The sequence below is a fragment of the Bison bison genome, unplaced genomic scaffold (genome assembly GCF_000754665.1).
Source record: "Bison bison bison isolate TAMUID 2011002044 unplaced genomic scaffold, Bison_UMD1.0 scf7180017864063, whole genome shotgun sequence".
NCBI lineage: Eukaryota > Metazoa > Chordata > Mammalia > Artiodactyla > Bovidae > Bison > Bison bison.
Window position 1 is genome coordinate 1,139,689 of NW_011494635.1, and position 19,209 is coordinate 1,158,897.

Sequence of the window (19,209 nt, forward strand, 5' to 3'; positions counted from 1 at the left end):
CCGCCCCGGGCACCACCGAGGCCGGGCCAACCCCGTCCCCGGCCTCCTCCCACAAGGCCCCGAGCCGCTCACCTTGGCCACTTTGGGGATCCTCTGCTTCCCGGCCGCGGTGGAGGCCGCCATGGCTGCAGCGGCGACAGCGGGCGAGCCCGGGACCACAGAACACCTTCCCCAAGGGCTCGCCCACACCGCCCAACTTTCTGACAACAAGCGGGATCCCGGAACCGGAAGCGGAACTGGCTGGAGCGACTTTTGACCTCTCTCCCGCGCCGTGACGGAGTCAACGTCGTTTCTGTGGTAACCGGGCTGCGCGTCCTCTTCGGAGCCCGGGACTCTCTGGAGTTGCAGGTGAGGTGAGGAGTGCTGGCTGCCGGCCTATGGCGGGCAGAATCCGGGGCGTCAGGGACTCATCATCAGGTCGCCTCTGGGATTGGGATGACCGTGCGAGGACGGGTGGATCCGTGAAGCCGGGGTATCCCGCAAGGGGACAGGAACCCGGCTCCCGTGCGGATGCTCGAGGCCGGGGGTCGGGTAGAAAACTACCATTCCTGGCATGCCTAGCGGCAAGCTGCTGAGCTGCTCGGCCGCCCTGAGCTGGGGTGCGTTCTGGGCTGTGTAGTCCAGAATGGTCAACTGCCCCTTGGTTTCTGGACAGTGTGACCAAATAATTCTATGGCTTATAACTGAAAGTAACTGAAGGAATTTTAAAGCCAGATACACAGAAAAAAGTGAAAATAAATAATCAGAGTACTAGCAAATAATCCAGCCTTATAATATCAGATAAACAATATATCAATCTTAAATAGTATCAGATAAACAGATATTTAAAATTTTCTGTCATTGTGTCTTAATGTCAATTTTCTTAGCGCCAGTGCGCTTAACTTTTGTTGTTATTAAGTCGCGAATTCAGGTCCCACTCTTTGCGACCTCATGGACTGTAGCACCCCAGGCTTCTCTGTCCTCCACTATCTCCTGTAATTTGCTGAAAGTTATGTCCATTGAGTCAGTGATTCCATTTAACCATCTCACCCTCTGCCACCCCCTTTTCCTTTGGCCTTCAGTCTTTCTCAGCATCAGGTCTTTTCCACTGACTTGGCTCTTTGCATCTAGTGGCCAAAGTATTGGAGCTTCAGCTTCAGTCCTTCCAATGAACATTCAGGGTTGATTTCCTTTAGGATTGACTGGTTTGATCTCCATGCAGTCCAAGTGACTCTCAAGAGGCTTGTCCAGCACCACAACTAGAAAGCATAAATTCTCCGGTGCTCAACCTTCCTTATGGTCCAGCTCTCAAATCTGTGCATGACTATGGAGAAAACCATAGCTTTGACCATACAGACATTTATTGGTAAAGTGATACCTCTGCTTTTTAATATACTGTCTAGGTTTGTCATAGCTTTCCTTTCAAGGAGCAAGAATCTTTTAATTTCATGGCTGCAGTTATCATCCTGCAGTGATTTTGGAGCCCAAGGGGAAAAAAAAATCTGTCACTGCCTCCACGTTTTCCCCTTCTATTTGCCACACAGTGATGGGACTGGATGCCATGTTTTTTTAATGTTGAGATTCAAGCCAGCTTTTTCACTCTCCTCTTTCATCCTCATCAAGAGGCTCTTTAGTTCATCTTCACTTTCTGCCATTAGAGTGGTATCATTTGTTTATCTGAGGGTACTGATATTTCTCCTGGCAATCTTAATTTCAGCTTGTGATTAATCCAGCCCAGAATTTCACATGATATGCTCTGCATAGAAGTTAAATAAGCAGAGTGAAAATACACAGTGTTATCATACTCCTTTCCCAATTTTGAACCAGTTAGTTGTTTCATGTCCAGTAAGCTTCTTGACCCACATACAGGTTTCTCAGGAGACAGGTACAGTGGGCTGATACTCCCATCTCTTTAAGAATTTTCCACAATCTGTTGTGATCCACACAATCAAAGTCTTTAGTCCTTAACTATATGACAAATAATATCTATTTCACCAGGATTAAAGAAAAAATCTATTTAAGTTCAGTTCAGTTGCTCAGTCATGTCCGACTCTTTGCGACCCCATGAATCGCAGCATGACAGGCCTCCCTGTCCATCACCATCTCCCGGAGTTCACTCAAACTCACGTCCATCAAGTCGGTGATGCCATCCAGCCATCTCATCCTCTGTCGTCCCCTTTTCCTCCTTCCCCCAATCCCTCCCAGCATCACAGTCTTTTCCAATGAGTCGACTCTTCCCATGAGGTGGCCAAAGTACTGGAGTTTCAGCTTTAGCTGAAACTATTTCAGCCCAACTATTTCATTCCTTCCAAAGAAATCCCAGGGCTGATCTCCTTCAGAATGGACTGGTTGGATCTCCTTGCAGTCCAAGGGACTCTCAAGAGTCTTCTCCAACACCACAGTTCAAAAGCATCAATTCTTCAGTGCTCGGCTTTCTTCACAGTCCAATTCTCACATCCATACATGACCACAGGAAAAACTATAGCCTTGACTAGACAGACCTTTGTTGGCAAAGTAATGTCTCTGCTTTTCAATATGCTATCTAGGTTGGTCATAACTTTTCTTCCAAGGAGTAAGTGTCTTTTAATTTCATGGCTGCAGTCACCATCGGCAGTGATTTTGGAGCCCCCCAAAATAAAGTCTGACACTGTTTCCCCATCTATTTCCCATGAAGTGATGGGACCGGATGCCATGATCTTCGTTTTCTGAATGTTGAGCTTTAAGCCAACCTTTTCACTCTCCTCTTTCACTTTCATCAAGAGGCTTTTTAGTTCCTCTTCACTTTCTGCCATAAGGGCGGTGTCATCTGCATATCTGAGGTTATTGATATTTCTCCCGGCAATCTTGATTCCAGCTTGTGCTTCTTCCAGCCCAGTGTTTCTCATGATGTACTCTGCATATAAGTTAAATAATCTATGTAAAGTGCTCCGTAAATACCTAATCTGTCTTCAGAAGCAGAAAAATTATGTGCACACAAATGGTTAAGAGAAATTTTAAAAATAAACTTGATTTTTTAGAGCAGTTTTAGATTCACAGGAAAATTGAATGAAAGGTACAAAAAATTTCTATTTCTGCTGCCCCGTCCACCCCTTGCTGCCCCATGATTAATATCCACCACCAGAGTACTGCATTTGTTACAGTCCACGAACCTACATTGTCACATCACACGTCATTATCATCCAATGTAAGGGTTTATTTGTGATGTTGTACAGTGTATAGGATTTGACAAAAAATACAATGTCATGTATCCATCATTACAGAATGGTAAAGAACAGTTGGTGCTAAGTTGTGTTAGTCATGTCTGACACTTTGCAACGCTAAGGACCGTAGCCTGCCGGGCTCCCCTGTCCGTGGGATTCTCCATGCAACAATACTGGAGTGGGTTGCCATGCCCTCCTCCAGGGGAAAGAACAGTTTAACTGCCCTAAAAATCCTCTCTGCTTCACCTGTTCATCCTTCCCTACCCATTTTCTTCTGGAAGCCACTTACTTTTTTTTTTTTCAGACTATCAGCAGTCTTTTTCAGAATATCATATCATTAGAATGATAGTGTATAGCCTTTGAAGACTGGCTTCTTTCACTTAGTAATACGCATTTAAGATTTCTCCATGTCTTTACATGGCTTGTTAGTTCATTGGTTAAGAGATTTTTGACAGCTGCCAAGTCTCTTGTTTATGTATTTATGTATGTAGAACTCGGGGAAGGCGATGGCACCCTACTCCAGTACTCTTGTCTGGAAAACCCCATGGACGGAGGAGCCTGGAAGGCTGCAGTCCATGGGGTCGCTGAGGGTGGGACACTGAGCGACTTCACTTTCACTTTTCACTTTCATGCATTGGAGAAGGAAATGGCAACCCACTCCAGTATTCTTGCCTGGAGAATCCCAGGGACGGGGGAGCCTGGTGGGCTGCCATCTCTGGGGTCGCACAGAGTCGGACACAACTGAAGTGACTTAGCAGCAGCAGTACCGTTTTTTAAGATTCCGCATATAAGCAATATCATATTTTACTTTTTCTGAACTAAAAACACTACTTCAAAAGGTAGAAAAATCTTGTAAATTGTGTATGTGGCTCACATATATGTCTCTTTCATTCAAAACACTGCCGTCTATGGGGTCGCACAGAGTCAGACATGACTGAAGCGACTTAGCAGCAGCAGCAGCAGCAGTATGTAGAACTATCACATCTACCTCTGCAGATAGTTTTTTCAAAAAGCTTTTTATGCTGATTTCTCAAATGGAAGTCATTCGTAACCAATATAAAAACAGTTGCCATAGTTCTATATCACCATTTTATTATTTAAACATTTAAAAGTTGTCTCACTTTTCTTTTTTTTCTTTTATTTATTTATTTTACTTTACTTTTCAAATTCTAGATGAATGAGATTTTATATAACCGCCATAAAGAGAAGTCACCTAGGGAAATAAATAAATAGCTATTAAAATAAAAAAAGATATTTACCTTAGGTGAATTCCCTTAAATCTGTAACTATATGCAGTTGATTTGACAAAGTTTAATCATTTATAGCTGCCTCTCAAACCTTAGAATGTTTCATTTCTGATTATCATCCTTCCATCTCACAAGTTTTTATTGTGTGGTAATTCAATCCAGCTGTTGTTTCTAAAGCAAGATTTATCATCATTATTACTTTTTTTCCTGACCGTCAATGCCTATATAGATATATCTTCTCATTTACTTTTATCTCCTCAACATTTCATCCTGTATTCTATTCCTTTCTGATTTTAATTTTCTTCTTCCTGATATACATCTTGTCCTAGTTCTTTCAACAGGGTTCTTTGAATGGTAATTTCTTTGTAGTAAATTGTCTTATTATCACCTTGATTTTTAAACCATTATTCAGCTAGATATAGAACTCTCACTTAGTAATTATTTTTGCCTCTGTATTTTTGAAATACTTGTTCTGGTAGTTGGGAAACAGTAGTCTACAGGCCACATTCAACACATTAACTATTTTTTATGTGGCCCACAAGCTAAGAATTAAAAAAAAAACAAAAACATGTTTAAACAACTGAATAAAAGACCAAAAGAACATTTCAGGATACACTCAACTATGTAAAAGTCAAACATCAGTGTTCATAAGTAAAATTTTATTGGAATACAGTCATCATGTAATTTGTGCAAGAATATATCTGCTGCTGCTGCTAAGTCACTTCAGTCATGTCCGACTCTGTGCAACCCCATAGACGGCAGCCCACCAGGCTCCCCCGTCCCTGGGATTCTCCAGGCAAGAACACTGGAGTGGGTTGCCATTTCCTTCTCCAGTGCATGAAAGTGAAAAGTGAAAGTGAAGTTGCTCAGTCGTATCCGACTCTTCGCAACCCCATGGACTGCAGCCTACCAGGCTCCTCCATCCATGGGATTTTCTAGGCAAAAGTACTGGAGTGGGGTGCCAACAGCAAAAAGTCAAATGATACAATCTGTGTTTTGAAAGAATGCAGTGCACACTGTGTAATTCCATTTATATAGTGTTCAAAAAATGGCCAAGGGCACTATGAGATACAAGTCAGAATGGTGACTACCTGTGGATGGGGCCACCTTCCGGGGTGCTGGGAACGCTCCGCACTGCTCTTAGAGTCAATGCGATGGCGAAAATTAACTTCCCTGTCTTCCAGCTTACTGGCTTAGACCATAATAAGGTATTTCCCCTTAGGAAACAGGAAAAAAAGAAAAAGGAAGGGAAGGAAGGAGGGAGGAAAGGAAAGAGAGGGAGGAAGAGACACATACACATTGAGGCCCCTAGACATCGAGACAGATGGAGCTCGTCTTGGGCCTGCTGTTCTGTCAGTAGCATCTCCCGCGTGTCTTTCCCAACGTGAGACTCTCCGCCATTGCTGTCATTAGAGATTCTTCTCAGAATGGCTGTGGGGAAGGCTCGGTCTACAGAGAAAGCTGCAACTTTATCCTGGAGCTTCCCAGAGACTTTCGTGGGCGGAAGCTCCTTGCAAGCCACGTCTCTTACACTTATTTGGCCACAGACCTCTTCTCACCTTAGGACTTCCCAGGTGGCTCAGTGGTAAAGAATCTGCCTGCCAAGCAGGAGATGTGGGTTTGATCCCTGGGTTGGAAAAATCCCCTGGAAAAGGAAGTGGCTCAGTATTCTTGCCTGGGAAATCCCATGGACAGAGGAGCCTGGTGGGCTACAGTCTATGGAGTTGCAAAGAGTCCGACATAACTGACTAACAGCAACTCTTTCAACCTCAAAATATCCCCCAGGACTGCCGCCCTTTGGGCTCTGGTTTGGGGGAGCTCTGTTTGTACAGGGGGCGGTGTCTGTATTTCCCCTCTAACTCTTGACCACAGTGACTGATCAAATATGAGGACCCTGAATCAGTAAATTCCTTTCAATGTTCTTCAGTCCTATTGCTTGAATATTTTTAAAGCAGCTTTGTGGAAAACAAAAAATATCGTTGCAGTCACTTCTAACCAGGCCAGTTCTCAGAAACCTCATTTTCCTGGAGAGACACGTGTCAGCTAGTTTTGGGGGGCAGTTGTCATAGCCTATTCCCAGGGGAGATGTATCCCACCAACCGTGCTCACCCTGACCACATGAAGACTGAAGGAGTGTCCCATTTTTGTAAATACGTAGCTAGATTGGCTCATCATCTCAGGTTAACAGTGGGCTGTTTTTCTCTCTTTTGGGGACAGGATCAAAAATGTCAGTACTCACTTCTCCAAGAGGAAAAGTTGAAGTGGTACATTGCCGAAGAACAGAGACACAAGATATTTATTGTATCAAAAACCTCATTAGAAAATTTACCCAGAAGCTCTTTGGAAATCTTAATATCATCTATCTTCTGTAAGTATGTAGCCAAGGGGCTCCACTCCTTTGTCCTCACGGGGCTTATGGCAAGGAAACAGACAGCAGGAAAGTCTGCCCTCCTGAGCAGAAGGTCTCTGGGAACAACCATCACTAAGTCCTATAACAAACATAAAAATTGGAAAGATTTCTCACAGCTTTTGGATTCAGGCAAACTTGTGTTCAAATCTCGGCTGCCTCACCTACCAGTAGAGTCACTTGAAAGCAAGTTAATAATATTAGCTACAAATATTGAGAATTTATTTTCCTTCAGACTCCGTGCTTTGCCAACATTGTCTTGTTTAATTCTGAGGTAGCCACCATCATGCCCATTTTTACAAATGAGAAAGTGGAGGCCCACTCAAGGTCCAGCAATTAGTAAGTGACAAAGCCTGAATGTGCTCTCAGCCACTTCTGTTGATCTGTTCTTCTAAACTTTGAATTAGGCATAGTTTTTTTTTTAAGAAAATGTCTTTTTTTCTCCCTGTTTTGTTTTGTTTTGGGGCACTATAATATGAATATAGGGCTTTCCTGGTGGCTCAGATGATAAAGAATCCACTTGCAATTCAGGAGACCCGGGTTTGATCCCTGGGTTGAGAAGGGAATGGCTACCCACTTCAGTGTTCTTGCCTGGAAAATCAGTGGACAGAGGAGCCTGGTGGGGTACAGTTCATCGGGTCGCAAAGAGTTGGACACGACTGAGTGACTAACACATACAAATATCCTATAATCAGCTCCTTGTTATTTTGATTGAGCATGTTAAGAGATAGCTCAGTATTTTGGATCTCATAAAGCTTCAGATTAAATGTAATTGAAGAGTTTAAACTAGGCCAGCCTAAGACATTAAAATTTACAGTTTCTGATCACCACACTGATGAATGTAATGTAAATTTGGCATAGTTTTGTTGGAGAGTAGTAGGGCAATATATATAAAAGCTTTAAAAATACGTATACCAATGAAATTATTTCTTTTTTTTGGCCTTGTTGTGGATTAAACACCTTAATGATGTCCTCTGGATGGAAACATGTTGATATGCACACACACACACACATGCACACACAAGTTGTCAGAATGAAATCAGAAACTTCAGGACAATAGCAGGAACCCATGCCACTTTCTCCTTGAGAATTTTTTGCTACATTCTAGAAACCTCACACTTCTGTTTTGACAGGTTTGCAAGGAACAGAAGTTAAATACTCCCTACACTTAAGGAGGGAAGTGTTAGACTTCTTTGTATAAAATTATATTATTTGTAGGGATGAAGGAGATATAAACCCACTGCATAAAAGTAAGGAAACTTGGCCATTTCAACCTCAGCATGAATGAAAGGGTTGGGGGGAGGGATAAAGCTCCCCTGCAAAAGCTTCAAAACTTCCTAATTAATGGATGCATTTTCAGACAACCAAAACTAAGTTAATTTGCCCATAGACTGAATAAAGTAAAGGCAGTGGAAAATTTGATTAAAAGTGGTTACAGGTTAGTACTGTATCTAGGAGACTGCTAAAATAAATGCAGATCAGGTCTGAAAGGGTGGAGCTTCAGCTTAGACTTCAAATAATACTCACAGATAAGGTTCCAAGGAACATAAACTCGCAGCTAAAAATCACAACACAAATACACAAGGAGACAGTCACCATTAGTGAAAATCAAAGACAAAAACTATACAGGAGAATCAGACTCAAAGACTTCAGATATTAAGTCACAGAATATAAAATAACTATACTATGTCTAAAGTGAAAAGGTATGTTTTAAAAGACCATAAAATGAAAAATGAGTATTGAAAAAGTCTAATAGACCATCTAGAAAGAAATAGAGTTAAAATTAAAAGCTCGGTAGATGAATTAAGCATCATAATAGACACAGGTAAAGACAGATGTAGTGAACTGGAAGATCAATAAAAATAGATTACCTGGAATTCAGTACAAAGAGACAGAGACAAAACATAAAAATGGGATACTTAACAATTAGGTATGATCAGACATCTAGAAGGACATAATAGAAAGTGGAAGAGTCAGTATTTGAAGAGATAATGGCTGAGAACTTTCCAGAATTGTTGAAAAGCACACATTCTTACAGAAAACTCAATGAATTCCAAATAGGAAAAATGCACAGAGAATTCTACAACTAACCACATCATAATGAAACAGCAAAACACCAAAGCTAAAGAGAAGATCTGAAAAATACCTGTAGAGAAAAAAGAAGTTGCCTGCAAACAACTAAAAATTAGTCTAATGATAATTCTTACTAGCAACAATGGTACCCAGAAGACAGTGAAATGTTGGAGAGCAAATAACATCAAACTAGAATTTATACCTAGTAAAACAATGTTTCAATACTTAGGGGAAAAAATGAATGAATTTTTTAGATAAACAAAAACTAGTTTATCAGTTACTTTACTGGTAGACTCTGAATTAAGGAAATTCCTCAGAACATACTCTAAGCAGAAGGAAAAATATCTCTGCTGGAAAAACCCAATATAAAAGAAGGAAAGTAAAAATATGTATAAATATTTTTAAAAATCTAGCTTGTATGAAACAGTAACATTAACAATGACTAATCTAATATAGATACTAACTATAAATGGTAAATTATAAAATATAATAATGAGATAAAATGCAGGACAAAAATAGCTGATAAATTGGGCGTCATGTGATTAAATAGAAAGTAGTTTTAAGGATTTGTTGAGGAGGAGGGTGTGGTAGCTAGTATTCAGAGGTGTTCCCCCTCCCTCCCACTAGCCACACACCCTCCCATCAAGTCCTTTTCAAGTCTCTTCTTGTCCTGAGTAAGGGCTGGCCCTGTGTATAGAAATCAGCAACAGGGATGCTCTATGACTTCAAGTCTAGACTGTAAGAAGTCTACAGCTCCCCCTGCTCTCTGAAATGCTCCCTCTTGGAACCCAGATGCCACACTGTTAAAGGCTCAAGTCACAGGGCTACATGCAGATGTCTCTCCTGACAGCCTTGGCTGAGCTCTTAGCCAATAACCAGCACCAACTGCTAACAGTGTGAGTGGAACCGTTCTAGACGTTGAATATTCAGCGGACTCCAGCTATTAGCACCACTTGACTGCCATCACCTGAGAGACCTCCACCAAAAACTGCTCAGTCAAAACCAGCTAGCCCACAGAACCATGAGAGATGATATAAAATCGCTGTTTGGAGCCTAGGGCTGGTTTGGTACATGTCAGTTGATAACTGGAACAGAGGGTAAAGACTTTGTTAGAAATACATGTTAACTTGGGCTAGTATAATCATTAAAGGATAGGCGTAGAGATTATAACTGCTGATCTATAGAGGGGAAAATTGAACAGGAAATTAATAAGAAACCAGAATCTAAAAGCAAGAAAAGAGGAAGAAAAAAGAAAGCATAGAACACGTTAAAATCACAAATAATAGGAAGATTGAAAAAAATTCTGTATATCGGTAATCAAAATAAATGTATCTGAACAAAATTCTTCAGTTAAAATATAAAGATGAGTAGATTGGCTGAAAACAGAATGAAACGAAGAGCAGTCATGTTTTACATATGAGACATACCTAAGGTATAAAAAATCACAGAAGGATTTAAAGTTGAAGTATTGGGGGGAAAAAGGGACATGAAGCCTTGTTTCACTACTTAACGAGGCAGAAAATGGGAACCCTTTTCCAACCAGATTTTCACCAAATACAGTTAAGTAAAACGAGTACTGGCTGAACTTAAATTCCTGAAACCTATTGAATAAATGAAGCACTGCTCTAATGGAAAGAACTCTGATTTCTATTGCTGGTAACATCTTTGAACTTTAATATGTTTTGATGAAATACATAAGTGTGCACACGTGTGTGTGTGTGTGTGTGTGTCTGTGTATTTTTTAAGGGCTCCTTTGGCTTGGATTTGGCTTATTACAAAGGATAATTTTAAACCAGCTTTAAAGGCACACACCTCCCTCTACCTTATCCCTCCTTTCCCGCTTTCACTCCCACAATGATTTTTATCTGTCCTATAGAGGACCTATTCGCTAAGCAGTAATAAGTGGAAATTGTATATATAAAATGATTTGCTGCCAAAGTTACTTTTTGCAAACAGGCTCTTTGGAAACTGCAGTGCATTTTCCCATTGAAATAAAGTTATTGGTGGCTGGCTTCCCAGGCCACCCCAGTAAAGCCTATTTAATCTATACTGTGTGTGCGGTATAGCACTGTGCTAATTGTGCTGCAGAGCACCACCACCACCCTAGGTTCCCATGGATAAGTGAATTTCAGGTTCTAATTGGGATCCCAGGAACACCTTTCCTTTCCTTCACTGAAGGGATGGTAGCTGCCCGGTCCCAGGTCTTGCCCACTTCCTCCTCTACCACCTTCATCACTGCCATCACTGATGCTCAGTGATCAAGGTCCTGATCAAGGTCAAGGTCAATGGTCCTGCACCTTTGACCATTCTCATCCTGGTTAGAGTGAGGACGAGACTCAGTATGAAGTCATAGGTCATGGCTCTGGGAACCCGGAGCAGGGGAGCCCAGAGGACAGGAGCTGGAGGGAGACCTGCAGAAGTAGAATGAGGGGCAGAGGCTTCAGTGAATTAGATGAGAGAATCTGGGGGGCTGCCCCTCCTGCTAATGAACGTCCTGTGTGGATCCCGTGTTCTCAATACCTGAGGGCAGCCAGCTGCAGAGCTTGGGCCAAGGGCACCCTGCTGGGAGTCCCCTGTGGCTAAATGTTGTGACTTCCTGTGAGAGGGGATGGTGGCTAGAGGTGCTGAGATTGATGTCCCAAGTGCAGTGGCTACTTAAGGTGCCCACAGCTCTGGTGGTACCAGATTTGACTCAAGTGATTTGACTCCAATTATGTAGAGCAATTTTTGTGTTAAATGTTCTATCTTCATTTTTATAGATAGCTTCTACTTATAGGAAGGGATACTGGTTTTCCTTTTATGATAGTAATGTAAAACTTGTTATTGAAATAGACTCATTGTAGCCGAAAATGAACTGGCTTAAAGATAATAATGATGTGTAGGAGGTGCATGTGTGTGAGAGACTCACAGGGGTCAGTTGACCGTCCTAAACGTGTATTTTGGCCAGCACGATGAAGCTGGCAACATGGAGAGTGTGCAGAAGTCTGCAGTTGATGTTTCCCCCACCCGTCTCCAAGGGAGGATCCTGGGCATCTCATATCATAGATGTAGCACCTTTCTCAGGAAGTGTAACTTCCTGTAGAGATGTGGTTGATAGCGCCAGGTGTCCTGAAAGATGTTCCACAGATGCTGCCTCATTGCTGCCACCTCTTGGAAAGGTTGTCACACCTGACTCAGCGGGTGCTGAACTCCAGGAGCCCAAGGTAGGAGAAAATGACACCTCTTCCTTTCACGGTTGGTACCTTCTTCATGTGTGCAATTCAAACCATTTCCACAGGGAGAAAGCAAACCTTGCCATCACCCTCCACAATGACCAAGAGGAGATCATGGCCCAGGCCACCTTCCTGGATTACCCCAACTGGAATATTGCCACGCAGGATGATTGGGTGTCCGTGTTCCGGGAGCTGGACAGTGACATACCATGCACAGTGAGTGACCACGCATGTCATTTGTGAGAACAGCCTGAATTTCCGAGGGAAGTCCTGTGTTTCCCTGTGGATCGCCTCAGTTTTCAGACTGAGCAGTTTAAAGGTCATGACAGAATGTATGTGACATCATGATAGACAGACATAAACATAGGTGGTGGAGAGGGAAGGGGAGTCTGGGAGCAAAAGGCCTCTGAGGAGGACCTGGGGGAACAAGGAATTAGCGGAGCAGCAGAACTCTGCTTCCCATGTCTCCACGCTCTGCTCCCAAGTCTCTGACCTGCCTGGTAGGCACCTGCCATTTACTCCATCTGCTCCTGAAATACTGGCAACAGAGTCTCAGGTTCAAGTCATACTCTTTAATTTTTAAAGCGCCCTTGTGGGCTCTAGCTCATTTGATGTCTTTCAGTTGCAGATGCAGGACACCCTGTGAACCCACGGGAGCCCGGTCGGGGGGTCCCAGGAAAGTGGGGCTTTGGGAGGGGTGCCCAGCCTGAGTTGACCCTGCCTCGGCTTCCAGAGCCAGGCCCACGTCCGGTCCCAGCTGCTGGGGAGAGTCAGAAGCTGCGACCATGGAGTTCAAGAGTGTGTCCCCAGAGCCCTGGGGAACGGCAGTCGCGTGCAGGGGTGGATTGGAGCATACACACAAACACGCCCAGCCAGCATGTTGGCTACCCAGCATCTGTCCATCCAGAGTCCACCTCCCCCTCATCCCCTGTGGTCCCCTCTGCCCACCACCCTGTGCTGTCCTGGTCCCCACTGTCAGGAAAGTGATCTCAAACTTGGAAATAGGCCAAAAAGATCTGCTCGGTCAGGGATTGTACCTTTGATTGATTTTCTATTGACTGAGCTGTTTTCCAGTTCTGCAGGAGCAGTGATTAGCTTGTAGATTTGGGTCCATTTGAGATGTAAGTCACTTCTGTCTGGTGGAAGAGATAACCTCAAAGGTCACCATTTCTGACCCTGCAGGACAGGAACTCTTTGTATCTAGCCAGGCAATCTTCTAACAATTTCCTCATTAAACTGCCAGAAGACAGCTTCTCAAGTGCAATGAATCATTTTTTGTTGTTGTTGTTTTTGTTTTTAACCATCTTGCTGGTTGCCTCCTGAATTGATGCATTGAATCAATCTCTGACACTTGCACTTTGTCTTTGCATTAGGGTCATGATTTTACCTTCTCAAAAATTATAAATTAGCACGATTCTTCATAAATTCTTTCCCCTTCTATTCCTCTTCTTGTTCTTTTAAGATTGTTTTCTTTTTCAACTACTTCCTTCAATAGTGTCAGAGCTGAGTTTTCCTGTGTGGTACACTAGCCACGTGCAGCTACTGGGAACCTGAAATGTGGCTAGTTTGAATTGAGATGAGCTATGTGTATAAACAGCATATTAAAAAGCAGAGACATTACTTTGCCAACAAAGGTCCATCTAGTCAAGGCTATGGTTTTTCCAGTAGTCATGTATGGATGTGAGAGTTGGACTATAAAGAAAGCTGAGCACTGAAGAATTGATGCTTTTGAACTGTGGTGTTGGAGAAGACTCTTGAGAGTCCCTTGTACTGCAAGGAGATCCAACCAATCCATCCTAAAGGAATCAGTCCTGAATATTCATTGGAAGGACTGATGCTGAAGCTGAAACTCCAATACTTTGGCCACCTGATGCGAAGAACTGACTCATTAGAAAAGACCCTGATGCTGGGAAAGATTGAAGGCAGGAGAAGGGGACGACAGAGAATGAGATGGTTGGATGGTATCACCGACTCGATGGACATGAGTTTGAGCAAACTCCAGGAGATGGTGATGGACAGGGAGGCCTGGCATGCTGCAGTCCATGGGGTCGCAAAGAGTCAGGCACAACTGAGCGACTGAACTGAACTGAACTGATGTGTATAAAACATACTCTGGGCATCAACACTCTCAGTAGGAAAAAGAAGAGTGTAAAATATCTTGTTGAGAAGTTTTATACTGACTGCTTCTTAAAAGGATAATAATTTAAATAGATTGAATAAAACATATTAAAATTAGTTTAACCTGTTTACTCCTTTTTAAAAAATATATCTAATATGTACCTAGCATTTGTGGCTTGAATTATCTTCCTATTGTTTAGCATAGGTATAGACCCTTATGGCTTAATGTATTATCTACCCCAGGGGTATCTGCAAATGAAATAATGATTTTTATCTTAAAGCTGAGGAATAAATATTGAACTGTAATATTCTTGATGGAAGAAAGAATTTGGGAAATACACCAGCCAAGTGATAAGCCGTGTACCATAAGCCAAGTCCTGTTCAGAATATAAAAGATGCCATGGGGTTAGGCCAGTCTGTGCACGGAAAGTGCTCGCATTGTGACGTTACGTTGTCACTCACTGTCCCTGGTGATATCTGAATTCTGGAGTTTGTGTTGTTTACCTTTGGGGAATTTTCAAGCTCATGAACTAAACTCATGATTCTTCTCTCACCATTTTATGCCTGATAAGCTCCTTCCGAGTGTTCTGAGGGCACATGCCACCCAACAGGAGGGGAGACCAAGGCACAGACATGCCGGCAGCCACCCAAGGCCCACCTATGAAATTGCTCAGGAAACAGGAGACACAGAAGTGCTGCTGTGTCTGGACTGAGGTGCAGGCACTGCCTTCCCTTCACCACTCAGCTACCTCCCATTTGCATCATCTCCAGAATTTGAGGGTTTGCCAGTAAGCACAGGGGTACAGAGTCAAACAGGCCAGTGTGGGGATGCACAGAACAGTTTGGAAGCCTTCAATACAACTGTGCTGTACAGGAGAAATTGATGCAGCATTGTAAATCAACTACATGCTCAGTGGCTCGGTTGTGTCTGACTCTGTGTGGACTGTAACCCACCAGGCTCCTCTGTCCATGGTATTTTCTAAGCACGAATACTGGAGTGTGTTGCCATTTCTTCCTCCAGGGGATCTTCCCAACCCACGGATTGAACCTGAGTGTCCTGTGTCCCCTGCATTGCTGTCGGATTCTTTACCTTTGAGCCATGAGGGATGCCCCCAAATCAACCATACACTTTGACAGAATTTTTTTTTTTTTTAAGCTATGGGGCAGAGCTCTTTAAAAACCCTAAAATCTTATCCTGAGAGTCATAGAAGAATCTTTGCTGCTTTGTTTTCCCGCTCAGGTTCTCTGGATCCTGAGAGTAGGGTTAGATTCTGACTCTGGGAATGTGGAATGAAACAAGCCATCGGATTCATAACTGGGGCATTTGCCTCCCACCCTGGAAATTCGGGAGAGACTCTTTCCCTCGGGTGTCACTTGAATAGAGCAGCAGCTGCTGACCCGGGAGCCCCAGCATTGTCTTTCACTAGGCAGTGGTGCCCCAGGACAAGACGACGGAGTTCTCAGTTCTCAGTCGGTTTCTCGCCCCTGTAGGCACGCCCCTGCCACGTAGCTGGCAATGAGGTGGGAGGAAGGGCCGAATGGAGGCTCTCCATGTCCGTGAACAAGTCCAAGCTAGGAGGACAGAAAGCAGCTTGAACCCTGCCTGGATGTCTCCTCATTTTAGACACAAAGTTTCATCCACCAGCACTTGGCAGCTCTGGGCTGTGCCCACCTCCAGACCCTCCCCCCACCCCACCTCCCACCTTCCCCTTGCTCTGACTCAGCCTCTAACCATGTCCTGTTTCCTTCTGCAGCCTCTGAACACACTGTTCATGCACCTCTTTGTGGCTGTGGACGAGTATTCTGTCGGCTGTTGCAAAGAGATTATTCGGTGAGTGGCCATAGCATGGCAGACGGTGACATGGAGCACTGGTAGCAGCATCACAGACAAGACTTGCTCCTGTCTCTATCATGTCTTTAAGTATCTGGATAGTTCAGAGATATTTTTTTGAACTAAAGTTTAGGTTGCTTTTTTAAAAACTTTTTATTTTGTGTTGGGGGTATAGCCGATAAACAATGTTGTGACAGACTTGCCATACACATACATGATAGATAGTTTAAAAATATTTTTAAAGGTCCTAATTCTTTGTGGTGTTCAGTTTGCTTTCCGGCTCTAGTAAAGCATTTCCTCTGTACAGCAGTGTAATTTCTGAAAGAAAACAATCCTTCCTTTAAATGGATGCCTTTAACTGCTGCCACTGGAGGCAAACAGGTTGGACCGTCCTTTGGGAAAACATGGATTTGGGGGAAGAAAGGAAAGAAAAAGGTCACAGGCTTGGATGTTTGTAAAAATAGCTTTCCCCAGGCTTATCCTGAGACACGTTATTAACAGGACAACCGGCAGAACATCGTGAGTAACAGGTCATGGGGAAACATGACCTGCTGAGTTCCCGAGGTGGATCCCTGACATTTGGGGGTGGTGGGCCTCTGTAATGTCACACCAGAACCTCCAGATGCCAGGGCAAAGGTTAATCTCAGCAGAAATCTGGTGCACCACATGGATGTGGTGCCTTGGTTCTTGCCACCTCCATGGAACAGATACAAAAGGGGGCCTTTTGGAATCCAGAGAAAAGCAGAGAAGAGAAAGGAATTGTAGGTTCCCTTTGCCGGTGGGGAGCAGAGCACCCGGGTGCATCTATGAATGTCTCATTTTTGTAGTGAAGGCGTGTATCTCACTCAGGTGCTGATCTCAGAGACACAGCAGTCAGTGGTCCTGAGGAGAGATCTTACTTCATTCTCTGCCCAGGAACTGAACCTGGGTAGCCTGGATGAAAACCAGGAATCCTAGCCACCAGACCCCCAGGGGCTGGAGGCTAAGAATCAAAGTGACCCGGGCTCTTTCCCCGTGTGAAAGCAAGAATGTTTCAAGGAGGCAAAAGCTGTAGACAGGCACAAAGTTTATTACTAAAGAGGGCAGCATAGCATGTGGGAGAGCACACAGAGAAACAGTTGGTTTATTGAAGACAGAAACAAGGCAGGGGCGTACCCGGAGAGGGGTCCTAAATGAGAGCAGTAAAGAGGTGCTTTGAAGCACTTGTAATAGGCAGTCCTTCCAGATCTTTGTTTACAATTGGCCAATTACCTTGTTTCTTTCCTCATTCCTGATTGGTCCTAGGACCCTCCCCAAGATGCCTGTGCAGCTTTTTTCTAAAATAGATCCCACTGTAGAGGCCTGGGGTGCATGTTCCCTTTTTGACCCCCTTTTAGAAGGCTTCCTGCATATGTGGGAACAGGGAAGTTTTCCTTGACCTCAGGAAAGGTCATCTTATCTCTTTAGCAGAGCTCAGCTTCTGCCACTAGCTTTGTCCTTGGAGTCCTGGGTGGGGACACAGCTTGAATTTTACTCCCCTTGACAAACACCAGCTGTCTGGCCCCGAGGCCCATCTATCTCCTACCTCAGTGGCTCACGAGGTCACGTTGCTGACACCCCGACCTTCTCTTACCCTCATCAGGACCGTGTTCAAGGCGGTGCTGGACCTGCACTTTGTGTTCCTCATCGTGCCATCCTGCATGAGCCTCGGTAAGGCCTCCTCCACCACGTCCTAGCTCCAGGAGCTGAGGCAGGAATTTCGTGCTTAAAATGGGGCATCGAGGATGGGACATAAGAATGGTCTCCAGGTCCTTGAGACATAACGTGCCCATCTGATTGTAACAATTAAAACACATGTTACATATATACAGAATCTAGAAAAATGGTACTGAAGACTTTATTTACAGGGCAGCAGTGGAGAAACAGACATAGAGAATCGACTTATGGATGTGGGGAGAGGGGAGGAGAGGGTGAGATGTATGGAAAGAGTAACATGGAAACTTACATTATCACATGTAAAATAGATAGCCAACGGGAATTTGCTGTGTGGCTCAGGAAACTCAAACAGGGGCTCTGTATCAACCTAGAGGGTTGGGATGGGGAGGGAGACAGGAGGGAGGTTCAAAAGGGAGGGGATATATGTATACCTATGGCAGATTCATATTGAGGTTTGACAGAAAACAACAAAATTCTGTAAAGCAATTATTCTTCAATTAAAAAAAAAAAACAAACAACACATGTGAGAGTGAAAACTTCATTTTTCTTGAAGCCCTGAAGTTACTTCTTGGTAAATCCAGGCCTCATTTCTTTGTCTCTGGGATTCAGGCTCCACTCTCATAACCGTGTTCAGCCAAGTGGGGTATGTCCCCAGCCTGACGAATGATGAGGACTTTGCCGTGCACGTGTGTCACAGGCACAACCACTACCCTCAGCTGCACATCCGCAAAGCCAGGTAAGACTGATGCCAGGCCCCCTGTTACCTAAGCCTTTACCCCGACAGTTACCTTCATGCGTGCGTGCTCAGTAGCTTCAGTCATGTCCAACTCTGTGCGACCTCATGGACCGTAGCCCGTCAGACTCCATTTTCCATGGGATTCTCCAGGCAAGAATACTGGAGTGGGTTGCCGTGCCCTCCTCCAGGGGATCTTCCTGACCCAATAGTTGAACTCACATCTCTTGCATTGCAGGTGGATTCTTTACCACTAGTGCCAGCTGGGAAGCCCAACAGTTACCTTACAGAGAGTTTAAAAATCGCCAGTTCTTACTGTAAACAATTATAGCTTGAATGAAATTGCTTTAGAATACCCAGGAACTTTCATTCATTTGGAGGCGATTATAGTTCCCCTTGATGACATAATAGGATTGCATGTTTGAGAGTCATTGTGTGCATGATTGAGAGTCATTTGGTGCCATGTGGTCAGCAAAGCTGTGATTTTACTTCTTAAAAGTTTCTAAAGACAGACCCCATATTTGACTTTTTGTTTTGATGTGGAGCTTTTTAAAAGTTTTTATTGAATTTGTTGCAGTATTGCTTCTGCTTTATGTTTTGGTCTTTTGGCCCGGAGGCATGTGGGACCTTAGCTCCCCGACCAGGGATCAAACCTGTGCCCCCTGCATTGGAAGGCCAAGTCCCATCCACAGGACTGCTAGGGAAATCCCACCA

The 19,209-nt window shown here is 43.8% G+C and overlaps 2 protein-coding genes across 2 annotated transcripts in view; one reads left to right on the forward strand and one right to left on the reverse strand.

The window, feature by feature from the left end:
- The window catches only part of CRNKL1 (crooked neck pre-mRNA splicing factor 1), a 26,118-nt gene extending 25,878 nt beyond the window's left edge, over window positions 1-240 (reverse strand). The window contains exon 1 of the mRNA XM_010836333.1: window positions 73-240. Coding sequence (XP_010834635.1) covers window positions 73-123 — 51 coding nt within the window. The 5' untranslated portion in view covers window positions 124-240. The remainder of the gene's footprint in view (window positions 1-72) is intronic.
- Window positions 241-265: 25 nt separating this feature from the next.
- CFAP61 (cilia and flagella associated protein 61) overlaps window positions 266-19,209 on the forward strand; it is a 250,115-nt gene continuing 231,171 nt past the window's right edge. The window contains 6 exon segments of the mRNA XM_010836599.1: window positions 266-348; window positions 6,644-6,794; window positions 12,184-12,334; window positions 15,991-16,067; window positions 17,689-17,756; window positions 18,372-18,498. Coding sequence (XP_010834901.1) covers window positions 6,652-6,794; window positions 12,184-12,334; window positions 15,991-16,067; window positions 17,689-17,756; window positions 18,372-18,498 — 566 coding nt within the window. The 5' untranslated portion in view covers window positions 266-348; window positions 6,644-6,651.